At 36.8% G+C, this 25,792-nt stretch overlaps 1 protein-coding gene across 5 annotated transcripts in view; it reads left to right on the forward strand.

Annotated features, from left to right (window-relative positions):
- The window catches only part of LOC145673470 (zinc-regulated GTPase metalloprotein activator 1-like), a 999,800-nt gene that overhangs the window by 968,518 nt on the left and 5,490 nt on the right, over positions 1-25,792 (forward strand). For all 5 annotated transcript variants that reach the window (XM_081743197.1, XM_081743195.1, XM_081743196.1 and 2 more), the window contains one exon: positions 20,615-20,735. In XM_081743197.1, the coding sequence (XP_081599323.1) occupies positions 20,615-20,735 (121 nt within the window). The remainder of the gene's footprint in view (positions 1-20,614; positions 20,736-25,792) is intronic.

Consider the following 25,792-nt stretch of genomic DNA (forward strand, 5'->3'; position numbering starts at 1 on the left):
ATAGTCTTAAGGGAATACATGCTACAACACTGGCAAAGTTATTGTTGATGCAATTTGATTGGCTGATCACTATCTTTCGTGCAATCTGATTGGTTGATCACTATCTTTCGTGCAATCTGATTGGTTGATGAGTTTTAAATCTTTGCTGTATTCAGTTTTTAAGTTTTGTTTTACATTTAAAAATCTTGTTTTTGTTCAACATTTTGCACTCAATGATAAATATGATCAAAACCGTTTATTTGTTAATCGAATAGTTAAAAACCGGATAAAGTTTGACGGTTAACCGTGAAACGTAAAAATTTTTTAGTTTGAAATTTTTTTTGCTTGAAACATTTTGTTTGAAAATTCTTGCTTTCAAATTTTTTTTGTTTGAATTTTTTGTTTGAGAATTTTGTTTGAAATTTTTTTTGACAACTTTTGTTTCAAAATTTTTTGTTTAAAATTTTTTTGTTTGAAATTTTTTTCGTTTCAAAATTTTGTTTAAAATTTTTGTTTGAAATTTTTTCGTTTCCAAATTTTTTGTTTGAAAAAATTTTTGTTTGAAATTTTTTTGTTTCAAAATTTTGTTTCAAAATTTTGTTTGAATTTTTTCGTTTGAAATTTTTTGTTTAAAAATTTTTCGTTTGAAATTTTTTCGTTTCAAAATTTTGTTTAAAATTTTTTCGTTTCAAAATTTTGTTTGGAAAATTTTGTTTGAATTTTTTTCGTTTGAATTTTTTTCGTTTCAAAATTTTGTTTCAAAGATTTTTGTTTGAAATTTTTGTTTCAAAGTTTGAGTTGACATTTTTAAAAGTTTGTGCACTCATTAGTAAAGAACCGGAACTGTTTAGAGCAAAAACCTTTGACAACATTGTGGTGCAATAGTACACGTCAGAACCTGGGGTTGTACTTGAAATGAAAAAACACAATTCATTGAAATGGATCATTTTATTACACTCCACATACATCCATACCAGATAGTGGTTCTGGATATTGTCGATACAATGTATTTTGAACTTCTTGCACTAGTTTGTCTTTAGCATATAATTTTAATTCCAGTTGAAGTCTTTTAAGGTCTAATGCAATATCAATTGGTGGAAACTCAATGTCCATTTGATCACAAATAAACTGTTTATCAATACAGGTATGCACTAGCCGGAACTGTTTAGAACAAAAACATCTGGCAACATTGTGGTGCACGTCAGAACATGATCATGCAACGTCATCAGTTTTGCATCATCGTTCGAGTTAGTATTCATGATAACGTCATCATGGCTACTTGTATGCAGTTTCTAAACACACGGGATGTGATGAAATCATTTACCAAGATTACTGATTTACAACAGAATGTACCTTATAGAATCTTAGCTAGCCAAATGATGCCTACAAAGTTTGGAGTAAGAATCGTAGTGAAGCTTGAAAATGATAAGAATATAATTTTACCAGCAAGATATTTACCCATGGAACCATCAAAACAAGAAGAACTGCTGCGTTTCTTAAATACAGGATCTGTATCTTTATGTTACAAAGGATTCTTGGGTCGAAGTCATCAATTTGAATTTAGTACACAGCCGGATTCGTCAGCAAATCATGAATCAGCACATTTCTTTCCAATGACGTCAGCCGTAGTTGTATGAATGTGGTTGGTCGGCATGACGTCAGTAACTGTGACGAAATCATGAATCAGCACATTCCTTACCAATGACGTCAGCAATAACTATAAACCAGCAAATACAGTGTCATCCCACGAAATCATTTGAGCAAGTGCTTTTCAGGAGGAAAGATGTGTACTTCTAACGATAAAGAGTTCATCTTCGCAAGCTATTATCCAATAAACAAAACATGTGATGATTGGTATCAGTGCTAGAACATTTGAACCTGTGATTCGATTGGGCAAAGCAGAACAATTTGGTGTACAACTGACCTGTGAAGAATGGCACGAATCGACCAAATGAACGATTATTTTCATGATGAGCTAAATGTGACCATAGTCAAATCATTAGGCTCAAATCATGAAGTGGTGCTCGAAGAGAAGATGGTGCTGTTACGTAAAAAGAGTACATTCCATGTCCCTCGCAACATGGTGTATCTAACGCAAACTGAATGGAACAAATTCTTCAGCGTATTTCAGTGTGTGAAACATGCAGTGGAAATGTGCAACAAAACTAGTATATTCCTTCAAAAATGTGTTATGCATATTGTACAACATGTATCTAGATATTGTGATGGTTGTCAACAGCGTTCGTGGGTGCATAATTGTATTGATAAACAGTTTATTTGTGATCAAATGGACATTGAGTTTCCACCAATTGATATTGCATTAGACCTTAAAAGACTTCAACTGGAATTAAAATTATATGCTAAAGACAAACTAGTGCAAGAAGTTCAAAATACATTGTATCGACAATATCCAGAACCACTATCTGGTATGGATGTATGTGGAGTGTAATAAAATGATCCATTTCAATGAATTGTGTTTTTTCATTTCAAGTACAACCCCAGGTTCTGACGTGTACTATTGCACCACAATGTTGTCAAAGGTTTTTGCTCTAAACAGTTCCGGTTCTTTACTAATGAGTGCACAAACTTTTAAAAATGTCAACTCAAACTTTGAAACAAAAATTTCAAACAAAAATCTTTGAAACAAAATTTTGAAACGAAAAAAATTCAAACGAAAAAAATTCAAACAAAATTTTCCAAACAAAATTTTGAAACGAAAAAATTTTAAACAAAATTTTGAAACGAAAAAATTTCAAACGAAAAATTTTTAAACAAAAAATTTCAAACGAAAAAATTCAAACAAAATTTTGAAACAAAATTTTGAAACAAAAAAATTTCAAACAAAAATTTTTTCAAACAAAAAATTTGGAAACGAAAAAATTTCAAACAAAAATTTTAAACAAAATTTTGAAACGAAAAAAATTTCAAACAAAAAAATTTTAAACAAAAAATTTTGAAACAAAAGTTGTCAAAAAAAATTTCAAACAAAATTCTCAAACAAAAAATTCAAACAAAAAAAATTTGAAAGCAAGAATTTTCAAACAAAATGTTTCAAGCAAAAAAAATTTCAAACTAAAAAATTTTTACGTTTCACGGTTAACCGTCAAACTTTATCCGGTTTTTAACTATTCGATTAACAAATAAACGGTTTTGATCATATTTATCATTGAGTGCAAAATGTTGAACAAAAACAAGATTTTTAAATGTAAAACAAAACTTAAAAACTGAATACAGCAAAGATTTAAAACTCATCAACCAATCAGATTGCACGAAAGATAGTGATCAACCAATCAGATTGCACGAAAGATAGTGATCAGCCAATCAAATTGCATCAACAATAACTTTGCCAGTGTTGTAGCATGTATTCCCTTAAGACTATGAGTCATAAGTTTCAATAAGGTTAGCTATGTATCCCTGTACACTACCTCATCAAGGTCAATCACGTGGTACAACGTCTTGCTTACGTTTATATTTGGCTGTAATAATCAATACCAATGACGCATTCTCAAATTATCCTACAAAGTTTCAATGTACCAATGTCCTGGACTCCTAATCCCATCATAGGTCAATAACTGATCACGTGATCACAATGATTTACCCAAAGAACATTTACCAATTATTGATATGACAATAAGAAATGTACCCCCTCCCAAAATTTAAGATTGGTACACAAATACATCTGTGTCTTATGAAAAAAGTAATAAATCCTGTACTTATTCAATAATAAAGCCGGTCAATAACCTTTAAATTTTGAATATTTGGCCATAAGAGGAATACCAACGGTTCCTAGAAAACGTTTACCGAATTTTGTTATTCGATAATTCCCAAATTTAAAAGGGAACATAAACATATAAAGGTAATAAACCATATAACGTGCTAAATAGGGGTCAATAACCTCCGAAATTTGATTTTTGGTAGTTCTTTACCTATGAAAAGGGAACGATGTGGACCATCCAAATTTATAGTGGTACATATTGAAGACCTGTACTATGATACCAAATGCTTATATTAAACAATTTCTAAAACAGAGTGGATGTGTCAAGATACCCCTCCCAAATTTTTAAAGGATGCATCAACGTACCCATATCTTATGATAGGAAATGAACCTATATACATGACCATATAACCATATAAGGTAATAGAACCTCATCAAAGGGGGAGAAATTGGGGCAAAAACCAAACACATGGTACAACATATTGCTTATGTTTATATTTTAGCAATTTTGTACCCCTAAAAGAGAACGATGTGGACCACCCAAATTTATCATAATACATGTTGAGGCCTGTACTATGATACCGAATCCCCTCCCAGGGTGCATCAATGTACCTATGTCTTATGATAGGGAATGAACACCTATACATTACCATATAAGGTAATAGGACCTCATCCAAAGGAATAAATTAGGTCAAAAACCAAACACGTGGTACAACGTAATGCTTACGTTTATATTTTGGCAATTTTGTACCCCTAGAAGGGAACGAGGTGGACCACCCAAATTTATCATAATACATGTTAGGGTCCAGTACTATAATACCAAATGTTTAAATTGGGCAATTTCCAAAATTTAAGGGATGGGCCAAAGTACCCCTCCCAAATTTTTAAAGGAGTGCACAAACATACCCATATCTTATGAAATGTAATGGACCCCTATACATGACCATATAACTATATAGGATAATAACACCTCATCAAAGGAAATAAAATCGACAAAAAAAACCAAACACGTGGTACTACGTATTGCTTACGTTTATATTTTGACAATTTTGTACCCCTAGAAGGGAACGAGGTGGACCACCCAAATTTATCATAATACATGTTAGGGTCCAGTACTATAATACCAAATGTTTAAATTGGGCAATTTCCAAAATTTAAGGGGTGGGCCAAGGTACCCCTCCCAAATTTTTCAAGGGGTGCATTAATATACCCATGTCTTATGAAAGGTAATGGACCCCTGTATACGCCCATATAACTATATAGGATAATAACACCTCATCAAAGGGGATAAAATCGACCAAAAACCAAACACGTGGTATAACGTATTGCTTACGTTTATATTTTGGCAATTTTGTACCCTAGAAGGGAACGAGGTGGACCAACCAAATTTATAGTAATCTCTATTAGGGTCCTATACTATAATACCAAATATATTAAATGGGCAATTTCCAAAATTAAAGGGGTGGGCCAAAGTACCCCTCCCGGGGTGCACAAATGTACCTATGTCTTATGATAGGTAATAGACCCCTATACATGACCATATAACCATATAAGGTAATAGGACCTCATCCAAGGGAATAAATTAGGTCAAAAACGAAACACGTGGTTGTACTAACAATTTGGCAATTTCGTACCCATGAAAGGGAACGAGGTGGACCACCCAAATTTATAGTAATATATATATATATTAGGGTCCTATACTATTATACCAAATATGTAAAATGGTCAATTTCTAAAATTTAAGGGGTGAGCCAATGCACCCCTCCCAAAAATAAACGGTTTTGATCATATTTATCATTGAGTGCAAAATGTTGAACAAAAACAAGATTTTTAAATGTAAAACAAAACTTAAAAACTGAATACAGCAAAGATTTAAAACTCATCAACCAATCAGATTGCACGAAAGATAGTGATCAACCAATCAGATTGCACGAAAGATAGTGATCAGCCAATCAAATTGCATCAACAATAACTTTGCCAGTGTTGTAGCATGTATTCCCTTAAGACTATGAGTCATAAGTTTCAATAAGGTTAGCTATGTATCCCTGTACACTACCTCATCAAGGTCAATCACGTGGTACAACGTCTTGCTTACGTTTATATTTGGCTGTAATAATCAATACCAATGACGCATTCTCAAATTATCCTACAAAGTTTCAATGTACCAATGTCCTGGACTCCTAACTCCATCATAGGTCAATAACTGATCACGTGATCACAATGATTTACCCAAAGAACAATTACCAATTATTGATATGACAATAAGAAATGTACCCCCTCCCAAAATTTAAGATTGGTACACAAATACACCTGTGTCTTATGAAAAAAGTAATAAATCCTGTACTTATTCAATAATAAAACCGGTCAATAACATTTAAATTTTGAATATTTGGCCATAAGAGGAACACCAATGGGTCCTAGAAAACGTTTACCGAATTTTGTTATTTGATAATTCCCAAATTTAAAAGGGAACATAAACATATAAAGGTAATAAACCATATAACGTGCTAAATAGGTGTCAATAACCTCCGAAATTCGATTTTTGGTAGTTCTTTACCCATGAAAGGGAACGATGTGGACCATCCAAATTTATAGTGGTACATATTGAAGTCCTGTACTATGATACCAAATGCTTATATTAAAACAATTTCTAAAACCGAGTGGATAAGCCAAGATACCCTCCCAAATTTTTCAAGGGGTGCGTCAATGTATCCATGTCTTATGATAGGAAATGAACCCATATACATGACCATATAACCATATAAGGTAATAGAACCCCATCAAAGGGAAGAAATTGGGCCAAAAACCAAACGCATGGTACAACATATTGCTTATGTTTATATTTTAGTAATTTTTACCCATGAAAGGGAACAAGATGGACCACCCAAATTTATCATGATACATGTTGAGGTCATGTACTATGATACCGAATGCTTAAATTGGAAAATTTCCAAAATTTAAGGGGATATGGAATGGACCCCTATACATGATCATATAACCATATAAGGTAATAGAACCTCATCCAAGGGGATAAATTGAGCCAAAACCAAACACGTGGTTGTACTAAAATTTGGCAATTTCGTACCCATCAAAGGAAACGTGGTGAACCACCCAAATTTATAGTAATATATATTAGGGTTCTATACTATAATACCAAACATGTAAAAAGGGGCAATTTCCAAAATTAAAGGGGTGGGCCAAAGTACCCCTCCCAAATTTTTAAAGGAGTGCACAAATGTACCTATGTCTTATGATAGGGAATAGACCCCTATACATAACCATATAACCATATAAGGTAATAGAACCTCATCCAAGGGGATAACTTAGGTCAAACCAAACACGTGGTACAACGTATTGCTTACGTTTATATTTTGGCAATTTGTACCCCTAAAAGGGAACGAGGTGGACCACCCAAATTTATCATAATACATGTTAGGGTCCAGTACTATAATACCAAATATATAAAATGAGCAATTTCTAAAATTTAAGGGGTGGGCCAAAGTACCCCTCCCAAATTTTTAAAGGAGTGCACAAATGTACCTATGTCTTATGATAGGGAATAGACCCCTATACATAACCATATAACCATATAAGGTAATAGAACCTCATCCAAGAGGATAAATTGGGCCAAAAGACCAAACACGTGGTACAACGTATTGCTTACGTTTATATTTTGACAATTTTGTACCCCTAGAAGGAAACGAGGTGGACCATCCAAATTTATCATAATACATGTTAGGATCCGGTACTATAATACCAAATGTTTAAATTGGGCAATTTCCAAAATTTAAGGGGTGGGCCAAGGTACCCCTCCTGGGGGTGCACAAATGTACCTATGTCTTATGATAGGGAATAGACCCCTATACATAACCATATAAGGTAATAGGACTTCATCCAAGGAAATAAATTGGACCAAAATACCAAACACGTGGTACAACGTATTGCTTACGTTTATATTTTGGCAAATTTGTACCCCTAGAAGAGAACGAGGTGGACCACCCAAATTTATCATAATACATGTTAGGGTCCGGTACTATAATACCAAATGTTTAAATTGGTCAATTTCCAAAATTTAAGGGGTGGGCCAAAGTACCCCTCCCAAATTTTTAAAGGAGTGCACCAATGTACCTATGTCTTATGATAGATAATGAACCCCTATACATGACCATATAACCATATAAGGTAATAGAACCTCATCAAAGGGGGATAAAATGTACCAAATACCAAACACGTGGTTGTACTAAAATTTTGGCAATTTTGTACCCCTAAAAGGGAACTAGGTGGACCACCCAAATTTATAGTGATCTATATTAGTGTCCTATACTATAATACCCAATGTTTAAATTGGGCAATTTCCAAAATTAAAGGGGTGGGCCAAGGTACCCCTCCTGGGGGTGCACAAATGTACCTATGTCTTATGATAGGTAATGGACCCCTATACATGACCATATAATCATATAAGGTAATAGGACCTCATCCAAGGAGATAAATTAGGTCAAAAACCAAACACGTGGTACAACGTATTGCTTACGTTTATAGTTTTGGCAATTTTGTACCCCTACCGGGGTGCACCAATGTACCTATGTCTTATGATAGATAATGAACCCCTATACATGACCATACAACCATATAAGGTAATAGAACCTCATCAAAGGGGGATAAAATGTACCAAATACCAAACACGTGGTTGTACTAAAATTTTGGCAATTTTGTACCCCTAAAAGGGAACTAGGTGGACCACCCAAATTTATAGTGATCTATATTAGTGTCCTATACTATAATACCAAATGTTTAAATTGGGCAATTTCCAAAATTAAAGGGGTGGGCCAAGGTACCCCTCCTGGGGGTGCACAAATGTACCTATGTCTTATGATAGGTAATGGACCCCTATACATGACCATATAATCATATAAGGTAATAGGACCTCATCCAAGGAGATAAATTAGGTCAAAAACCAAACACGTGGTACAACGTATTGCTTACGTTTATAGTTTTGGCAATTTTGTACCCCTAGAAGGGAATGAGGTGGACCACCCAAATTTATCATAATACATATTAGGGTCCTATACTATAATACCCAATGTTGAAATTGGGCAATTTCCAAAATTGAAGGGGTGGGCCAAGGTACCCCTCCCAAATTTTTCAAGGGGTGCATTAATATACCCATGTCTTATGAAAGGTAATGGACCCCTGTATACGCCCATATAACTATATAGGGTAATAACACCTCATCAAAGGGGATAAATTAGGTCAAAACCCCCGAAATTTGAATTTTTGGCAATTTTTTACCCATGAAAGGGAACGACATAGACACCCAATACTGATAGAGGTACATACTATGGTCCTAGGCTACCACACCCAATTTTTAGATTTGGCAATTTCCGAAATTTAAGGGGGGTGGTCCTATGTACCCCTGCCAAAATTTAGGGGGTGGGCCAAGGTACCCCTGCCAAAATTTAGAGGGGGTGGTCCTAGGTACCCCTAGGTCATTGACCCCTGGCCAGGTCATTGACCTTTCACCCCGGTCATAAAAGAGAGTGAGGATGAGTCATTCGCGCAAACGCGGGGGCCTACTACTCAGTAATACATGTAAATGCAAATTGTAACTGAAATTAAATGTAACTGATAACTTTTCAGTAACACTAGTTGTTCCCCTAAGCCGTAGGCCTGATGTACACGAAACCATGTTTAATTAAATGTTCTAAATACACCCTAGTTACATTTCACTTGTTTTAATTTGACCACCGACCACCGATCACCTCAAACTCGATCCATACCATATAGCTATATGCAAATTATTCAAGTACTTACAGTTAGTAATACACATTGTGTTGATTTTTGGTTTAGTTTGTTTTAGTTTAACGTTCCGTGATTATGCCAGGGCGTCTAAAGGAGACGTGAAGCTAATGATTATAATGGAATCCGAAACACTTCGGTCGTTCAACTGTACCCCCACCGGAAATTGAATTCGGGATCACGCGAACCGAAGTCAAGCGTGCTAGCTGCTAGACCAAATGGAGGTCCTCACATTGTGTTGATTTAAATCATTGAGTCAGTGTTGCCAGATTCGAAGATCAAAAAGTAGCGTGTCTGTGCTCCAAAAGTAGCGGACTTCAACTATTTGTAGGCCAAATATATACAGTAAAAATGAATTATTTGGCAACTAATGGCTGGTACTAATTGAATAATTTTTAACATAGGATGGAAAATGTGCTGGACATATTGCAAGAAATTATGATGGATGAACAAAAACAATTCTAGACAGGATACTACGAGATAAAAACAGCCTAGAAAACGTCCTTATACAAGAAGGTTTGACGAATCAAGAACAACTGGGGAGTAGCCTGAAAAACAATTGCTCAAGATAGATAGTTGTAGAGAAGACTTGGAAAGACCTTCATTCAGCAGTGGATTGATAATGGCTGATTATGATTTTATTATATCTGGACCTTAGAGGTAAACTAAACCATGTCATAATTTCGTGATTTTTACAAGAGAAGCGAAAAACCAGTTCCTTAAGTAAGACCTATAGTACTGCTTTCAAACTATACTAAGTAGTTACAAAGTAATAGGATGCTTTTAGACATATTGTTACACCACTAGAAAGAACATAGTCTATTAAAAAGTATTCTTAACTCAATTTCGACCAAAAAATGACTTAGCATAGTCTACCTCTAAAGTTCATGTATATATATAACTTTTACTAGGTGAGGTAGGGTAAAAACAGATCCAAAATTTAACGAAATTTGATCCTTCATATTGCGGCAAAACTACGAAAATTAATACAAAATAAAACTAGAAAGTTAAGAATCACTTGTTTTGCCGGGACAGAGAAAATAGATACATATAGCTCGAATTACCTATATACAGTACTTGTATAATATGTATGTCCATGTTTCGCAAGTAATTTTCAAGCAATATAAACTTTCAGTGTAATGAACGCATTATTAGTTTTCTGGAATAAAGATCACATGCACCGCTGAGAAAAATGAAATGAAATCTTTTGAGTTTTACGTCCCACGATTATGCCGGTTAGTCTAAAAGAGACGGTGATGATGAGTAATGAATGTAATGGTGGAATGAAGAAAGTGGGAAGAAACGGGAGAACCCCGAGGAAACCCACACACACGGTGTTTGGCCACCACAAAGTTCACTTGGCGGGGATTTGGATCGAACCAGGGACCACCAAGCACCAGAGGTGAACGCTCTGCTACTGAGCCACCGCGGCCCCATGCACCGCTGTGAACTCAGAAATAAGCTTAATCTATGTTACGGCACTGGATATATGCTTATATAATACATTACGACCTTATAAACTTGTATAAGAAATAGAATGTACTTAAAGTGAGACGCGAACTATGCGAAACATAAGACTTTGGATCTAACTTGTTTGGTGATCCAACCCGAGAACACATATAGCAAATATGAATGCCGTAGCTCCCACCATAAGGTTAAGAAAGTGCCTGTTTTAAAGTGTCAATTAAACACTGAGATGTGAAACGGTAATAAAGCAATTGATCGATTTGAAACAAAATATATGGTAGTAATAATTTACTCTATTTGTTAAGATAATGAACGATATATTCTGTTTTTAAAATGACAATCAAAGCAGAGTGTTTTGGATAATAACTGAGAAGTTGTAAAATTTCAATTTCGGTAGATTACATACATTCGTGCTGCTACGTGCTGCGTTATCCGTTAGGAGGTATTGAACAATTCTGATTCAAACGAATTAAATAAACTACTGTATAGTACTGGAGTTAATTTAATAGAGTTTAATTGTATAGGCAGTACTGAGGCTATTTGAGACAGTCTATTGTTGAAAGTGAAATATGAGTTACTATTAGGGTTTTATCCCAGGTATGTTATACCCACTGATGATTGAACCCGGAACATACGCATGGAAAGCATTAGCGCTAGCAAATTAGCTACGAAGAAGTACATCATACCATAATCTGTCAAGAATGAAGGCAAAAAGTAAGAAACGGAAACGACAGACTGTACGATAATAATACTTTCACAATTTTAATTTCATACTATTTATTTCGAGACTTTCGAAACGAGACCTGAGATGAGACCGAGACTTGGCCTTCGAGACCGAGACCGAGATCGAGACAAGCATCTGTTGACCGAGACGAGACTGAGACCGAGACGGCGATTTTTGACTCGAGACGAGATCGAGACTGAGACCGCTACTTATCAACCGAGACGAGACCGAGAGTGTACCAAGTCTCGTCTCGTCTCGTCTCGATACCATCCCTAGTACAGAGGAGGCCGTGGATCGTGTTCAGAGTTGATGACGACGGATTTTGGTTAGTCAGAATAGGTCACAGTGGATGAGAGTGGTTCATGGTGGGTGGTGGGTCATGGTGGGTCAGAGTGGGTCGTGGTGGGTCGTGGGTCACGGTGGGTGGTGGGTCAGTGGGTCGTGGGTCAAGTTTTCATTGACCCACGCCAGCTCTGTACATGAGACTTTGATACTATTTATTTTCTATTATATATGTTGTCGTCCTGTACGAAGAAAAAGGCCCATTCCCATTTCTCATTCATGCAGTCCACACTTATTTATTGAACTATGAGAGTCTTTTGGTTTCGTCACGTGCTCGATCCTTTTTCTCCTGAGAAAGTACAAAGAAATTTGTAACAAGTGACGATCGGATTCAACTTGCAAAGTGTATCAAAGACAGAAAAAGTAACCCCAACCCGTTTCCATTGCTCAGGGGTTCTTAAAATCGTCAGTTTTAGCACGTGTAAATCCAGAAGTAAGGCCTTTAAGGGTGAGCTGTCGTGGGTGTTCCAATTTCTGACTGGAACTGATGACCTTATTTTCATCTATTATAATACATGTAAGTGGAAGAGAGACAAAAATAGTGTACCACATCATTTCGTAGGTAATTAGAAGTTTGAAATTACAACACGTAAATGATGAAGAGCAAATAGCGCAACAATAATACATCTCAAATTTGAAGTTTTATACTGCATATAAATGCATATTTGAAAATTTATGGCATATATCAGTACTCAAGATCACATTCAGCATATTCTATAAGATTTTATTTCAGATGTATGCTTATAGGATGGAATAATCCAGTTTAGTTTGCATTTTCAATGAATTTACATGTCTGTGCAAAAAATGTCTCTTTCATGGGAGGATGGAAGAATGCCTAGTTTATGAAGGATTAATAATGTTAGAAACCGATCACCAGAAGAAAGACACTTATAATTTCCAAGACGTTGAGAGAAATCTAGTGGTGATAAATACATTGTAATATCGTGTCGACATCAATTCAGAAACAATGGAAGACAGTGCTTAGCTCTAGGTGAAGTTCAGTCAGTACCTGGTAAATTCAGGGGCCCTATGGAAAATAAATTGATTGATGTTATCGCCAGAAACTCCCACTACGAAACAATTGAAGCCATGAGAAAGTACCTTCAAGGGTTAAACGTCGGCTTGCGAGAAAATATAGATACTTAACTTACTCTTTTCTATAAAATTGTTCAGTAACATCTATTGATGTTAAGGGATCATTTTCTGCTTACAAATATCACAAACTGACACCAAAAAATGAAGAGAAGCATCTTGTGATATACTGTAAGGCTAATTACGGGAAGGAGTAAATGCTTAAAGTAAAAAATAAAAACTTATATGCAGTGGAAATGTGTAGAAAAGTGAGGCTCGTATTATTTCGTGTAAAGTAAATGCACTTTAAAATACCAATGTGAAGAAAAATTAGAGACCGTGTTCTCATATTCAGTGAGATGTGTTTATTTTAATCTCATAATTTTGTATGTTTTAAAAAAGTGTCGTAAAAATAAATTCTGAAGAGAAGACATGAAAGGTAAAGTTTACTTTCGTTTATAATTCACCTATAAAACTTTGTCACAATTTTGCTGCATGTTTGAACATGCTCTTTCATTGCATTGTTAGTACATGTTAAGTGCATATTTTAACACATTTAACAGCATAGTTGCTTGCATATTTCAAGAATTTTAACAGCATAAAAATCCGATATCTAATTAACAATAATATACAAACTGATGCACAATAAATACTGCGATCTATAATAATTATTGTTTCAATATATACTATAGTTATTTTCGTTAAGTTGCCACTTTCCAGTGGAACCGATGATAGGTAATATAAACATGTTTCACTATATTTAATTTGGTAAATAACTGCACTACTAGAAAACGTACCTCTGTTTTTCATCTCTTAGCCATTGATGCTAAAATAAGAATTCGTCATAACGTTGGATGTGAACTAAAGATAAATGTTGGTTCATCTACAGTTTAACATGTACATATAACCGTCATAATAGAACGACGTGTTTTGTCAGATGGATGGTATCACTGCAATAGAACACAAGTTATTAAATCTTCCTCTTAATGCGAACGGTAGTGGAATCTGTGGAATGACGGAAAGTGCGGATAAGATACGAGCTATGAAGGCAATCAACACACAAGACAAAAATGTGCGATAGACAACAGCTCCGAAAGGCTGCATTATTACTTGCATTTCTGTCCACATTGCTGCACCTTATAAATTGGTCTTTATTGGTCATTGTCTTGTGATTATAAGCTCTAGTTTGACAGCAAGCACTTGATCTCAATACGAAAGATCAACATTCCACCGCATGGTAGAAACAAGAATTGAATGCTTTCCTACTACTCTCTCTTTTGTACAACAAAATATAATTCTTTGATAGAACTGCCTCCTCTGCTTCATAGGATGATCATGAAATCAATAGTCGAACCCTTCTGCCACGACATGCTCCAATTAAAGCTGATAAAGGTTTCCCAACGTTAAAATTTAATATATACACACAATATTGCGTTAGATTTGTAGCGGTGTTATTGCACATGCTCCCTACATTTACAGTATGTCCTCAGTACGATAAGAACACGAAGGTGAAAGCTAGGAGGTGCATCCTCATTCGCACGTTAGGCGAATAATAATAATAATAATAATAATAATAATAATAATAATAATAATAATAATAATAATAATAATAATAATCGACATGAACTAAAGAGAGGAAGAAGCAACATCGACTACTAAGGAAGGAATACTGGACAAATGTCACTGTCCGGAGGAAACAGTTGAAATAAGGTGGTCCTTAGTTGGCCGAAACAAAAGAGAAAGGAGCATGGTTATAATTCAACTCTCGCCAAGTGAGCTTCATGGTGGACAAGCACCTTGTGCGCGGGTTTTCTCTGGGCCCTCCCACTTTCTTCATTCCATCATTTCATTCATTTTTCATCATCACCGTCTACTTTAGCCTAGTCAGCATAAGCGAGGGACGTAAAAACTTATAGCTAAATTAAACGCTCTCCAAGTAATAATTTTTTTAACAGGTCTATTTGCTTTAATCATGTTGGTTCAAGTCAGTGTTTCTTACAGGCATAATTTCATGTGTTCTTTGCATCCCCTCCCCCCGAGTTCCCAACTGCTGCTTAGAGCTAAGAAAAATTAAATTACTTCTCCCAATGTACCAAAGTAGTGTTCCAGTGCAGCCCTCTTACCTTTTGATTCCCCTCCCCCCACGGAGGAATTTTTCTGGAAGAAAGCCTGATTTAAAAGTGAATTATAACAAAGTGTTTGCAGTAGACTGTTGTATAGACCCGGGCACATAACGCTGTTGTGTTGATGCGCGTCACACCCCCGTACATGCGTCTCACTATACCCTATCATAATACCAAAACTCATTAAAATGTGTACAAAAAATGTTGAAATGAAAATATGAATAAATTAGATTTATTTTATTTTCTATTGTGTTGAAATTTTGTACGTCAGTTGAGGGGCGGGAAACGCCTTTCGGCGCAGGGGCGCCATGTCATTAATTTGGCTCTCTGCAGAGTATACTTTCTTGATATACTACAAACTTTCCTATCAATGTATTTCTATATTATGTTCCTTTCTTGTAGACTATTGACACCGTTCTCTTTGTAATTCCTGGATGTAAAATATAATGGTGCAATGGCATTTAGTGATAGCCTGTATACGTCACCATAGACTGTGTGTATACACAGAGGAAGCTACTGATAGTTTGAGTAACAGATCACAGAATCTGATCACAGAATACGATGAGTGTAGTTTGTGTCGGTCACGCCGTTTTCTCTGTGCTTCTCTCACACAATTGCCCTGACACCGTCTTCAGTGATGTAAGAAGAGTCTGCACAGGCAAGACAAATGGAGAATCCTGATATTTCTGTCTAGGATACCATGACGACCGTGTACCTAACTGTAGAGTCCAATGAACGGAAATATTCAGGAAGTGTTCGAATTTGCCTTATGTCACACATACCTGACATTCTGATATTCGAGACAAAGTTACATCTTCCACTCGATTCTGGTTATTCGTGTGGTATGAGTACTGTGTCGTTTGTTCGAAACGTCGTTCATATTGTTATTCAACCTTACGTAGTTTTTCAGAGGCTTATTTTACAATAACGTGCATCTCCATATATCATCAGGATAACCTAGGGTATTCGTTCCACATATTCCTCGTTTCATGACTTGTTAAGTGTCCGACCTAATCCCTATTGAAAAGAGTGAAACATGGTAGGACCGCCAGCCGACACCCAGTAATGCCTACCGCTTAATTCCAGCGTGCTTGGACAATATACCAGACAAAATTTCAGTATTTTTAGTATTTCGGTAATCAGTCGCCTGCCCGAACAGGTTTGCGTGACCACGTGAGGTGGTTACACTTACGGCAAAGTTGAATGTAAGTTTTGCAGTATTCTAGGACATAACATACCTATATTTAAAGCAGGTTAATGTTGAAACAGTTGTAGCCTCTCGTGTTGAACTGTCTGCAACTACCGTCCTGTCAGTTCCTCAATTCCATGTCGATACCACTTCTTGTCCTTTAAGGCAAAGAAGTCAGTCACTGCTATTTGTACGTCCTACTGGCTGGTGAAGCATCGTGACTTAAGGATGCCATGGGCCAAAACAGATAGTAATTCAAGATCAGGACTATATGCTAGATGCCTCACCAATGCAATTACGTCAAGTTACTGAATTTTTTGTTGCGTTTTTGAGCTTTTGCGTCGCACTTTCGACTCATTAATGCAGGATATATTTGCCGAAATGCAGCATATATTCGTTCCAACTGTTAGAAATAAAGGTTGACTTGACATTGGTGGTACAACTGTTAGGAACAAGCTGAAAGTAAATTACTCCCTCGTAGTTCCACCACACACTGAGCATGACTTTGTACTCGAAACGCTTCTGTTTGACGACTGCTAGGACGACTCACGTCCTTTGCTCAACCACTATTTTTGCACATTCAAATTTCGGAAAACACTATTTTTCGTTACATGGGACGAAACGTTTCAAAACATTACGCAGGTTTTGCAGTAGTTGTCGGGACACATTCACTCTTCTTTGAGCCATAGTTGGGGTTAGCTCATGTGGCACAATGTGGCAGCTTCTGATGGATTTCCCGAGTTCGTGAAGGTGACGTACTGCAATGGACTGTGGCATGCCAAGTTAATTTGACAATCGCCATGTGCTGATGGATTTATTTTTCTCAATGGCGTGTCGTATGACCCCGCAATCTTTAAACGCTGAGCGGCCAAACCTTGGTTGATTTTAAACTGTTCTACAGCCTGCAGGAAATTGCTGGAACGAACGAGTTGCTATGCTGTGATTCACTACATCTACCCCTTTTAAGTGGCAAGTGTTGTTGGTTATTACCGTACTGTTATGCTCGAGTTCAAGTCATACAATAACAGTTCACGTATCAAACGTCGTTTAGTACTCATCTTCCGCCACTGAAAACTGAGTGGAGGTACTGACGAAGTGGGTGGCCACGTGCTAAATAGTTCGCTTGCCATACTACTTCATTGGCCAGTTTCACCTTGTGCTTACGGTTGATCACAGAGTATACACGTCTGTTGTTTGGGTTGTGGAAATATTACAAGACTTATGACTGAGCTTTGTAAAGACTGACTGAAGATACTGACGAAGTGGCGACCTCCGTGTTAAATAGTCCGCTTGTCTAATTATCCCTTGGGTCAGTTTGACGTTCTACTTGCGGTCGACCACAGCACATACGCGCGTCTGCTGTTTGAATTAGAAAAATATTGCCAGATTTACGAATCGTCGTTGTAGCTACATTCTAAAGGACATGTTTTACAGATTCAGTCAATTAAACTTTGATGGTAAGAGAAGATGTGGCTTACAGAGAGAGGAGAGAATCGTGGTTGTTAGAGTTGTAATTCCTACTCTTGTAGTTAATCAAATATTAGGATTCACTTAACTATCCTTCCTCCCGATGATTTAAATAAAAATTCTACAGTATGATAACTTTCGTAAATTATTTCTTTCGTAAAATTTTTAATATACGTAATAACTTTCGTAAATTTTTCTGACAATTTCCAATTGTCTCAATTGCTTGTAGATGAAATGGGTCAATAAGAGAGTAAGTTCTCCCCAATTTGATATAACATGTTTTCGTGAATATTTACAGCAACTCAGATTTATATATTTAATAGAATATGTGTATTTGTCGATAACAACTGAGATTTTGTGTTTATGTAGAGATCAGACTTACTCTACTCTTGTAGTTTTAGGATTAAAATTACTGGCAGAGAGAATGCCGAACATGGCTAATATTTTGTTTATAGTGTGTAACTTTTATGACAACGAGTTCAGTAAGTAAAACCTCCCAATAGTGGACACCAATGGAACGTAATATTTTGTAGTAAATGAGAGGTGTTCGTTAAAGGGATGTTACATAAATTTAGATTATTTATAGCTCACGTGGTAATTTTATGCAATATACAATAGATACATTACTTATAAATGTACTCATAGACTACTATTGAAATACTCTACTCAGTGTCCAAATTACTTGGGAAGTGATGGGGAAATCACCCTTCATAAAGGCACAGAAGTTTCGCCGGAAAATGTGTTTATCTGAACGCGCACTGGAAAGTACGAGTATAATGCTTCTGTAATAATTTTCTTCTCAAGTACAAATCATATCTCAATATAACGGTCTTAATTTGCTTATTAACTGTGTTAAAGGTAAAAATAGCTGAATAAAACTATAAAACATTATTAAATAGTGAAAATGTAGACACACCTAACCAATCATGACACTTTATGGATTTCTTGGGGGTAAGTCTGCGGTAGTTGTCTGCTGTGTAACTCTGCGGACAGTAGTTTCCGGTCGAAACTTGCTTGTAACTCATGGATTAGTGAAGGGATCAATTATATTTTCAGATTGCAGAAACTATCTTCTGTGCTAAATACATATGAGCTGGGAATAATTTTCGTCCGTTATGAACAAGGTAATAAAAGATACAAGAATGCTGTCTGTGCCCCTTGTCTCAGAGTGTCGGCATAAAGGAGGATACTCTCCCATAATAATATATTTGGTCTAGGAATTAATTCGTCCGGTTGGTACGCACACATTGAAGCTGTAGTACAAACACAAAATACATAAATACCTTAAGAAAAATATTGTCCATCGCTAGCCACCACTTTCGACCATCTGTCAGGCAATGTACGGATTCCGTGGCGAAAGAAGTCCTCATCCTTGGAAGCGATCCATCAGAGACCCATGTTTCGATATCTTCTGAAGAAGTAAACCGCTGTCCAATCAAATCGTTGTTCATGCAATCGAACAAGTAGTAGTCCGAAGGAGCAACGTCTGGTGAATACGGCGGGTGGGGTAAAACTTCCCATCCGACATTTTCTAAATAGGTTTTGACCGGTTTTGCGACATGTGGGCGAGCGTTATCATGTTGAACAATAAGTTTATCATGTCTGTTCTCCCATTCTGGTCGTGTTCTGGCCAGAGCTTGCTTCAAACGCATTAATTGTCGTCGATAACGTTCTCCATTCATAGTTTCACCCGGTTGCAGCAGCTCATAGTACACCACACCTTTCATATCCCACCATATGCACAGCATAACCTTTGCACAGTGAATATCTCGTTTTGGTTGTGATGGACCTGGTTCACCTGGTTTCACCCAGGCCTTTTTTCGTTTAGGGTTCTCGTAATGGATCCACTTCTCATCACCCGTAATAATTCGATGCAGAAACCCCTTTCTGCTGTGTCGTTGAAGCAGCAATTCGCAAATGGTTTTTCGTTTTTCAACGTCTCTGTCTTTCAATTCATGTGGAACCCAATGTGACATCTTTTGAATCATTCCCATGGCTTTCAAGCGTTTGGAGAGTGTTGTTTGATCAACGCCTAATGCTGCTGCAAGTTGTTCCTGCGTTTGACACGAATCCTGCTCGAGCAATGCTGTCAATTCTTCGTCTTGAAATTTTTTTGGTTGTCCAGCTCGCTCTTGGTCTGCCAAGCCGAAATCACCACTTCTAAACCGTGCAAACCACTTCTGACACGTTCGCTCAGCTAGAGCATGGTCACCATACACTTCCACCAAAATACGATGACTTTCAGTCGCACTTTTCTGTATGTTAAAGTAATGCAGCAGGACACCCCGCAAAAACACTTTATCAGGCACAAATTGCGCCATGTTCACTTAACTACAAACTGATGTTGTTGACGCTTTAATCCACTGCCCTATACTACGAACGATACGCGATGACAGGGGTTTGCAACACATGTGTGGATACACGGAACTGTGGGACGCTCCGTTCGTTGCGCCATCTCTTGTCCACCCGCACGAATTAATTCCTAGACCAAATATATATTCTTGCCGGAACGGAAAATCTGTTCGTATTATGGTGTCCGCTATAAGAGATGTCCGTTAAGGGAATTTTCACTATGTTAGAAAAGGTATAAATTTTCATGTGTATATAAGATAATGTGTGAAATTTAATACTCTTGAAATCAATCTGTGAAAGGGTTAAGAAGTTCGTATTGCGTTTTTGTGCCTGAAGATCGATTGATATAGCAGAATTATAAGTAACCATGTGCTCATTTTTCCTTGTAGGGTGTTGTGCAACTTTCGAATGAAGCTTCGTCTCTATTGGTGCAGGCTGTATACGATATGTTTGATGTGGAAACAATCCCTTCACAAGAAGACCTTATAGGATGTAGATTTATTTTTATTGGTAAGTTGAGGTAATCCTGCGAACACTGAAAAGGAATAGTTAACTAATAGTTATTTCTGTTAAAAATACAGATGGGGCAAAACTCAGGTTGTACACTTGGAGACAAATATTTAAACGATTCCTCAATATAGCCAGTTTTTATGTTTATCTCTATTCCACCTGCTGGCAGCGCAGGACTTGCAGAAGTTACTTCAACGACGCCTTCTGCCTCCTTGCTTTGAATTTTTATAAAATTATCTTTAGACCACACGATTGCTTTTAACTGTCCCAAAGTGTTGTAGCTATTATGCATTGGTGTGTGTTGGTGATCGATTTCCTTTGCCATCCATCCATTCTGAATGTTATTCCATCCAAATATTTTCCACTCTATCGTATTCTGAAAACAACTTCTACTGTACTCAGTCAAGACCTGGAAAAGAGAAGAATAAATGTAAACTGGCTTTTGCTAACTGAGAAACTGAGCAATGTATTTTAAAGTCTGGTTTCCACTAAATTTGGCTCGAATAAAAGAAATATAGAACGAATTTCTTGGAGGAAAGATTTTTTTGTCAATAATTCCTTTCACTAGAGATGAGTTTAGTGGGAGTCAATATTGAGAACGTTTATTATGCTGTGTATAATTGCACAATAATTAACTTCGTAAGAGATTTTGTGTGTGTCCTAGTAACTATACAGTATAAGAAAGTCGAGTCCTATGTGTGTGCCCAAATTTGAACCTGAGAAGTATCCACGGCGCACAGCATGGCAAAAACCACTAAAAATACACAAAAGAAAATAACTTCGGGAAAAATTGAGCTGGAATAACTTCGGGAAAATCTGGCACACTCACTGGTCTCAACAAAAATGTCAATGGTTTAGTAGGCCAAGTTAATTTGATCATATTATAAAGGTCCTGTCACTTTCTCACCCTCCACTTTCGAACATCGATGTGTCACCTAAGACATACCTGCAAGATCAAAAATAGCTCCATTAGCATTGGCGACCTTCTGCTAACGTTCTGGAAGGCCATGGATTACATCGTGGTAGAACTTCGTGGGCCGTGAAGCGAAGAATGTATCAAGTGCATTTTGCACCTCTACTAGGGATTTGAACTATGGGACCCATCCACCCAACTTGTACTACTTCCCAAGTTGATGGAGGTGCTGCTGGATGGTTTCTCCACTCACATAGTCCCAGTTCCTCATATGTCTGGCCACTGCTTGCCTCGATTGCTGCCTCGAGATCTTCATTTTGTACATGTATTGATCTTTTGGCACGTGGAGCCTCTTCGAATGTTTCGTCACCGTCGTTAAACTTGTTAAACCACCGTTTCACTGTCCTCGTAGCCCTGCTGGAGCAGCGTTGAACTTCAGTTCGAAGTCGTACAGTATACATACCCTTATGACGCTCTGTGAGAATCCCATGTTCACTCTGTCCTTACGCAAGTTCATGGTGTAACTGAACTGCCACAACTAGGTAGTATGTTGGATATACCCACATCAACAACTGACCTATGCCTTATCTCCATTCGCTTTTAACTCACGGTGTAAGGGCCAATTGAACACAGACCTCCACAAAAAAGAGACAAAAGTTTCTTGGTTACCTTTATAAGTAGTTGAGAAAATAAATCAACAGTTTGGAAAGGAATGAAAATAGACATTTATTTCAATATTAACATTATCGATATTATTGTAACGCCTCCAATGTATATTTAAATTAAAAAATAGCTGCCTAACAAAACACATTTTTTCGGATAAATAAAATCACGTGAAAAAATGAATAAAGTTATATAGGTAGGCCTGATTATGTTGGAAAGAAAAGACATATTTTCACATATCTTTTTTCTTAAAAAATAAATACCTACTCACAGATACCAACGTTTTTGGAACAATTAAATATATCATGTGGGTAATGAAACAGTTCTTGGTGCCAAGTTGAAATTACCATTTCTGCTCTTCCGTGAGAATATTTTAATAAAATAAAATGACAAAATATTTATGAAACGAAGGCGATGTTATCAAAACTAATAATTGAAAAAAATGAATATACAAGTATCTACTGAAATACATAGTACTAATCAATCTCCATAGGATAAAGCGTAGCTCTATTCACTTCTTCGACATGACTTATCAAATCTTCAGCGTCTTCACCGTCACCTTCAACTGATCCAATGTTATCCATAGCTTCAGAGAGAATGTTGCATAGGAATGCATCCTCGTCTCCGCTTGATTACTTACATGGCGAGAATTCAAACGGGCTAACTCGTGTTTGTAGTATATTTCGGGCTCTGGATGTAAAGTATGAAATTCTGTGCACCTAATGACGGTAGGGGCTCTTTATGCACACTTCAAAGTGATATATTACCTTGGAATGAACGACACAGAAGGAGGTAAAAGTCGAGAATGACTGGAAACCCTGTAACTCATTTCGGTAATTTTTAAGTCCTGTTTTTCCGTATTTTTGATTTTAGAAGTTAATTCTTTTCTCACTTCTAATATTATACGTTGACCAGACCAAAACATTCCGACTCGTACTTAACTAAAAATATATAGAAAATAAATTATTACATATAAATTTACGAAATATTTTAGAATTTTCCTCCATTTTTTTCATACTACAACGCTCCTCCATGATCTTGCAATCAACATAAACTTCTGAAACTCGAGTTCTGATGGCCCGAGGTAGTAACTAGAACTTACTAACAACTAATTAGTCCAAGGCAAAAAATAAAACTGTAATTTTAATCACTGTTTTTTTTCTATTGTCCAACTGTGTGGCGCCACATCTGTTGGGCTTACTGAGAACCTCTTCCATATTGACAATACCCCTGCACCGTAAATTCCATTGTGGAATATTCAATAAAGCACAGGAAGGAAAATAATATTCCTTCTTTTATTCTTGTCACAGCTCCCGAAGAGTGATTGCACGACACAAGACGGTGCTCTGTTCAGGAGACCAAATCCGTATCCTGTGATTCACTGTTATAATCTGAAATGCATGTCTCCATTCGTTGCATAAATCTACGCGTAGAATGAAATGTAAGGGTAGTTGCTGTTCTTGATGCAAATGGAAATTATGTGATCTTCATACAGACAAAGTAGGTCTTCTGTGTAAATAGATGTCAATACGTACTGCTGATAGTATACAGAGTTAAGTTTACTATTTTTAGGCATCGACGAATAGTGAATCTTTCGTCCGATGTCTGTCCACATTATAGCAGTGACCGGCGACGATTAAAAATATTTTCAGGAACTTTGCTCTGCAATGATGGATGAATCCTGGACCTGATTTTTGTGGGCCAAAGTGTAAGTTATACTGCGAATTATAACACAAGTGGATAGATGAAACCAAGCTTCATTTAGCGTAGCGACGAACTTCCACTTGCCACCGAATAGATGGCTCTCCTAGAGGCATCTTTAGTTGATCTTACTCTGCCAGCGATAGCCCTCACTTAGGTAATATCCTGGCATTTAAAAGCCTTCAGGAGATTTAATTTGGGACACCGGATGCGATACATAGTTCTTTCAGACACGGTAGCTGTGTACTCATTGGGCAGAAGGACTTTTCTGGAAGGCCATTCGACGTAACTTCTGAGATGCACGTGGAGTCACTACACTGCATGGTTGTATTCCACCGGGCAACTGCACGTCCTTTAGTAAGTGAACTACTAGTAGAACGTGTTGTCTTCTATATCGCTTAATTATGTTCTTAATAGGTTCTTTAGGTTGTTTTTGAATTTTAGACGCAGGTAATTTGGCGTGGAAAACTGCCGCACCCTGTTCGTTTCAAACCCTGTTCACTGTGGAAGTCATGATTCATACTACACACATTTACGAAAAGTACTGCTAGGTGGTAGCTGTATGTTGACCTTCTAATAACCCGGTGCATCCGATAGTGTACACATTCAACATTGGATATATACGTGTCAAACCTCTGTATGTTACGATACTTCAAATGGAAAAAACTGCTTAACATTAATTTGAACTGTAGAACTGTATCGACTGGGTGCAAGTAAAAAGTGAAATTAAAAATACATACGTAAGGACTAAACATATTTACAAAGTAGACATGTTTTAACATTAATGGCGTTGGGATATTCCTATTATATTAAAATAAAATCAAGGAAGTTGTACAAATTTTTGACAGACGTAGTGCAGTCGCGAGTACAAATGTAAATCCAATCCATGATCTTTTACGTTAATAACATTTAAGTATCACTTTCCAGACGTAAAGAGAACTTAAACTATTCTAGTGTAGTAATCCAAAAGCGTTCTCAGATTCCATATTCGTTTTAAAATCAGTAATAAAAAAATATGTGTAGGTTGTGCTTGACCGTAGAAAACATATACAGTCATCAGTCAAAACATTATGACCATCTGCTACTTTTTAAGCGAAGTCGGTGGGCTGATATAAGAGGTATGGGGGCATAGCAAAGCCGTTCGCCAGACAGTGGTATGGATTTCACTCGATCGATCAATGTGATGTTTTTTTTTTTTTTTTTTTTTGCGTAGAATGGAGAATGCTGCGACTTGGGGCAATTTGTGATTCCCAGACAACTAAGATGGAGCATCTCGGAAACAGTGCGACTGTCGGGTGTTCGTGAGCTGCCGTGGTTAGTGTATTTTAAAGATGGGGAAAATACAATGAAATCAGCACCAAATCACAAGAATTGGTGCGGGCACGCCTCAGGACGTCGTTGACGTGTAATACAAAATTATAGGGCACAAACTGTGAAACAATTAACAGCCGACTTCAACAGATTTTAACAATGAACAAAGCACGTGTGTGTCTGAGCGTACAGTTTATCATACAGTGTTAGGTATGGGCCTTCACAGCCTATGTTCCACACATGTACAAATGTTAACCGCACAGCAGTATCGATTATGACTGGAATGGGCACGTTTCTATCATCATCAAGTACTGGCACAACTTAACATAGTCTGGTGAATCAAAATACGGTCTCATCATATCAACGTCTAGATCAGAATTCGTCGTCTTCCAAGGAATAGTTGCTCGAAACGTGCACAGGTGGGTCCATTATGGTTTCAAGAATCTTCACATGGACCGGGTAGTGCGTG

The sequence above is a fragment of the Thermobia domestica genome, chromosome 16 (assembly GCF_964235325.1).
Source record: "Thermobia domestica chromosome 16, izTheDome1.hap1.1, whole genome shotgun sequence".
Lineage (NCBI taxonomy): Eukaryota > Metazoa > Arthropoda > Insecta > Zygentoma > Lepismatidae > Thermobia > Thermobia domestica.